Source organism: Eufriesea mexicana, unplaced genomic scaffold (assembly GCF_001483705.2).
Source record: "Eufriesea mexicana isolate 0111107269 unplaced genomic scaffold, ASM148370v2 scaffold305, whole genome shotgun sequence".
NCBI lineage: Eukaryota > Metazoa > Arthropoda > Insecta > Hymenoptera > Apidae > Eufriesea > Eufriesea mexicana.
The window spans coordinates 113,056-117,540 of NW_016908472.1; the positions used below are offsets into that span (position 1 = coordinate 113,056).

The 4,485-nt window shown below is 40.0% G+C and overlaps 1 protein-coding gene across 1 annotated transcript in view; it reads left to right on the forward strand.

The window, feature by feature from the left end:
• The first annotated feature begins 337 nt into the window (after positions 1-337).
• enok (histone acetyltransferase enoki mushroom) overlaps positions 338-4,485 on the forward strand; it is a 22,870-nt gene continuing 18,722 nt past the window's right edge. Inside the window, exons 1-2 of the mRNA XM_017911648.1 lie at positions 338-671; positions 3,463-4,258. Coding sequence (XP_017767137.1) covers positions 3,713-4,258 — 546 coding nt within the window. The 5' untranslated portion in view covers positions 338-671; positions 3,463-3,712. The remainder of the gene's footprint in view (positions 672-3,462; positions 4,259-4,485) is intronic.

Below are 4,485 nucleotides of genomic sequence, written 5' to 3' on the forward strand. Positions count from 1 at the left end.
TAAAGACACGATCCTGAAAACTAGTTGACAAAGCTTGTGTAAGCGTCATCAGTAGGCGTGTACGCGTATGGTGTCAGAGAACTGATTGAGAACGGTCAAAGTAAGGCAAAGCAAGCGACGGCCATAATGCAGGTAGAAATATAGTTAGACAAGAGAAAGTGCATACATGTATATATATGTTAGGTTGTATAGCTTTAGCAGGATATTAAGCTAATTTTTATATTAACTTTTATCGCATCTCGTATTCCCGCGCTTTAAAGCTTATTTGAGATATTTTGTAAGAAGGGATATAGTATACAAAAGTGATGCGCATGTGTGCACGCGCGCTAGGAAACGGACGAAAAGCGTCGCACGTGTGACCGGTAATGAGAGTGTACAAGTCAAAATGAACGGTTTGATTGGTGGACGAAAACGCGTGCCGCTACGACTGTTTCGTGATTCCGCCGTAACTGTGAGCGCGGTGTGCGCAGTGCGCTCCCCACCGCGTGCGCGCAGTGTGTAACCCCCGCGACCGCCATCTTTGTCAAGTGGGTAACCTTTGTTGATTTGTGTGAAATGTGACGCCGTTGTCGCGAGATAATTGGTGATCGTGATTACACATCCCGTGTAACGGTATCTAGTGATTCGTGTTTATTTCACTGTGGATTTATACATGGAATTACCACGATCAGGTAAAAACAATTTGTCTCTCGTTAAATCTTGCGAAGAGAAGCACACGAATCATCGCCAGACGCATACGGGCCAGCGGGTCGGGCCGCCAGCTTTGTGAAGGAGTGAGAGGAAGAGAGAGTGAGTGTGCAGTAGAGTGTAAAAGAGAGAGGGAAATAATCTTCTACACGCAGTGTTTCTTCTTGCTTGCTCAAAAGATTTTTTTTCTTATGATGGAACAAGTGGATAATCGAATGGCTTGGATTTAGCAGAAATTTCTTTTAAAAGTTATACGATAGGATGTTGCAATTAAAACATTGTTCTTACGCGCGAAAAATTGTACGAAACAGCCGAGAGTTGGCTGTGCTACCCAAGATGGCTGCCCGTCGGGATTCGAGAAATTTGTGTCCTCAAACTTGTGTCTACTTGGACACGTCATTGAATTATTACATATTTTTGTTATCCGTATATCATGCACCGAATATCATTTACGTCTCAATTATAGAAAATTTGGTATTCCAGTACAGAATTACGATTAGATAGCAGGTGATGGGTAGAGCAGGCAGTAGCGTTAGCGGTGGCTTCGTGGGCGACGGCCGTCGCGATTGCGTTCGCTAGCCATACACAGTGTGTATTTCTTATTAGAAAGGGGAGAGAGAGAGAGAGAGAGAGAGAGAGAAAAAGAGAGAGATGTAATTTGTAATAAACCATAAAAGTTATTTGTACGTGAGAAATAACAGATAAATGGTCTGGTTGTCATAAAAGTATCAGTTTCCAAATTGGCTACCATTGGGATTAAAATGGCTACCGACGGTAACCAGTTGGTGATTATTAGCAAATATATTTTCCAGATGGGAAATATAATGTTTTTTCAATCTTGACTTATTCTTACAATTGGAAATGTATAGTAAAAGTAAATAAATTAGCATGTTGCTGATATTTAATTTTTCAACATATTCTGCTAAGCAAACATTTGTTAATACTGTACGTGATAATTTTTTTTTGAGAATTCAGTTGAAAAGGAATGTACTTAAAAACGACAAATAATTAGCGGTAAAGGAGTAAGGAGAGTCAGCAAATGCTATATCGACGGCGGTAGTTGGAATCATTTGGTATAACCGTCCGTTTTCTCAGTGGCAGCTGCTCTCTCTCTGTCACTATCCTCTCTTTTACCTCTCCGTTGGATGAGAAAGGCCCCAGCAGAGTCAGCCAACTCGACTACCGGCCTCCCTTCTTTCTGATTATTGTCATGTTTTAATCGAACGAAGAATAAATAAATTAGGTAGTAAAATATATATTTGGTCAGTCGATATCGTATTTTCCTAATAACGGAGGAAATATGTAATAATTGGAAAAAGATATGGGAACATTCATAAGTGAGATTGACCCGTAAGAAAATTAGAGATAATACATATACATTCGTTGATTTTTAGCGGAAAATTTTGTTTGTATGGTTCGTTTCCTCTCTCCCCTCCCCCTTCCCCTATCTCTTTCTGTCTTCCAACTTTTCTCCAATCTCCCCATCTCTCGTTTTGTTTTTCTCCTTGTATTCGTTTGCTTGCGTATACTTTTCTATTCTTCGTAATTGTTGAAAACGTGCCTATATTTGGTCGATTAATAAATTTGTAACAATATTAATGTTCAAAATTTACGTTTATCGTGAAACTATTTCCAATTTTTTTGCAGCTATCATTCTGTGATGCGTAAATAAAACGAAGTTTAGTCGTATATCATAGGAATGCGTTTCCAGTGACTCATGAACGAAGAATTTAATTATAAATAAGATGGTCAGTGGTCGATTTGTTTGCCGTAATCGAGCATTGGTTGTCTAATTAACGAATGATAGTAGAGAAATTGAATTGAATTTGGTAGAGAAATATTATCAATGAAATATATAGGATGATTAACGTTGACTTAAGTTAGTCAGTCTATAAATAATGTAGTACGTCATCTTTTAAAATTGTTCTATATTTTTTAATTGTTGTTATATACCTAAGGAACTATTTTTTTTATGTAGTTTATAGAACAGAAGTATATTCTTTTGTACAAATTTTGGTAGAAATATGAGAATTCGATATGAAATGACCGATGTGTATAGAAGTCAGAAATTAGTCGGTAGTACCATTTCTTAATGGATTCTTCCTAGAATAAGTTTTGAAAATTCAAATGTTAGTACGTTTGAACGTGCGGTATACACTATACATACGATGGATTTAAAAATCTTTCTCTCTTTCTCTCTCTCTCTCTCTCTCTCTCTCTCTCTCTCTCTTCATTCACGTAAACGTGCACTCACATACGCACATAGTGTATTTCCTCAGGTTTGCTTACGTCGAGGAGAAAGTTTGCCGCTTAGAAGAAAATTGGTCAATCGTTCGTAATGACTTAAAAAATGAAACAGTTTTGAACTGTTTTGAATGACTTGAGTAGCATCTGTCATCTTTAGATTCGGTACGATTCTGCCAATAAGCTGAAAATAATATGTAGATAATAGTTTTATTTCAAATTAGATGAAAAAGTTTGTTTCCTGTTCTTCGTCGCGTATAAACACGTATTGGTACGCTATATAATGTTTAAAGTATTTTCACGGGTTTATATAGAACGGAAACATATTCTAATGTGATTTTTAGATAAATTTCTAAAGTACCTTTTTCGAATAGGGTAGAAAAAACTCAGTAATTCATTGTAATAACAATTTGCGTTTACAATATATCGTGTATGCTCGAATGATTGAGTGAGTGAGTGTTTGAGAAAAAGGAAGAGGGAGAGAGAGAGAAAAACTCTCTGTAATTGCTTGTTGTTATATTCTGATTTTAGGGTCGGCATAAGAAGCGTGGCGTGCAACGTAGTGGTCATCGAATAAAGATGTAAAGTTGGTTGGCTTGTCCGGAAATCCTGTAAGCCAAAGACACAGAATGTGAGTGGGGAAATTGGTGTGTGTTAAAAACCGAGCCGGAGACGCACGAGCTTTTTTTATCGGGTGCATATAATCTGGCCTGGTACGTGATCGTCGCCGCCGGTGTCGCCGCCGCCGCTTTCGTCGGCAGACGGCCGACGGAGACGAGAAATGGACGAGCCCGAGTCCGCTGACACGTGGTCGGCCTGGTTCCTGGACGCAATCCGAAAGATACGCAGCCAGAAACAGAGGCCGAGTGTCGAGCGGATATGCCATGCGATTCGACAACATCATAATTATCACGAGGAGGAAATCGCTGAACATCTGGAAGTTGCCGTAAAACGCGGCGATGTGCTGAAGATCTTTAATAAAGGGCAGTCATCGTACAAAGATCCCGGTGGTTTGCAGTCGAAACCACTGAAGGTTGGCAAAGCATCTGATCTGAGCAAAGTACTGGGTAAAGCTGTGAGAGAGTTGGGCGAAAGGGAAGGATCAACCCTGAAGAACATCGAAAAATACATCAGGCAGAGTCATACGGTGGAAGAAGAAGCAGAAGGCGACTTGAGAACAGCTCTCAGACTATCCGCTAAAAGAGCAGTTGATCGAGGGCTTGTGATTCAGGATGGTAAACTGTTTCGACAACCGGACAGACCACCTTATCTTAAGAAGCATGGGGAAAATGCACATGTTGCCCCACCAGACCCCCCTGTGCCTAAGGTGAGACGTTTTATTTATTTAATCCTTACACGATATTTTACGATATTTCAGTTTAGTAAGAGTAGTAGCAATAGCAACAGTAGTAGTAACAGTAATGGTGGTGGTGGTGGTGGTGGTGGTGGTGGTGGTGTGGTAGTAGTGTGGTGGTGTAGTGGTGTAGTGTGGTGGTGTAGTGGTGTAGTGTGGTGGTGTAGTGGTGTAGTGTGGTGGTGGTGGTGGTGGTGGTG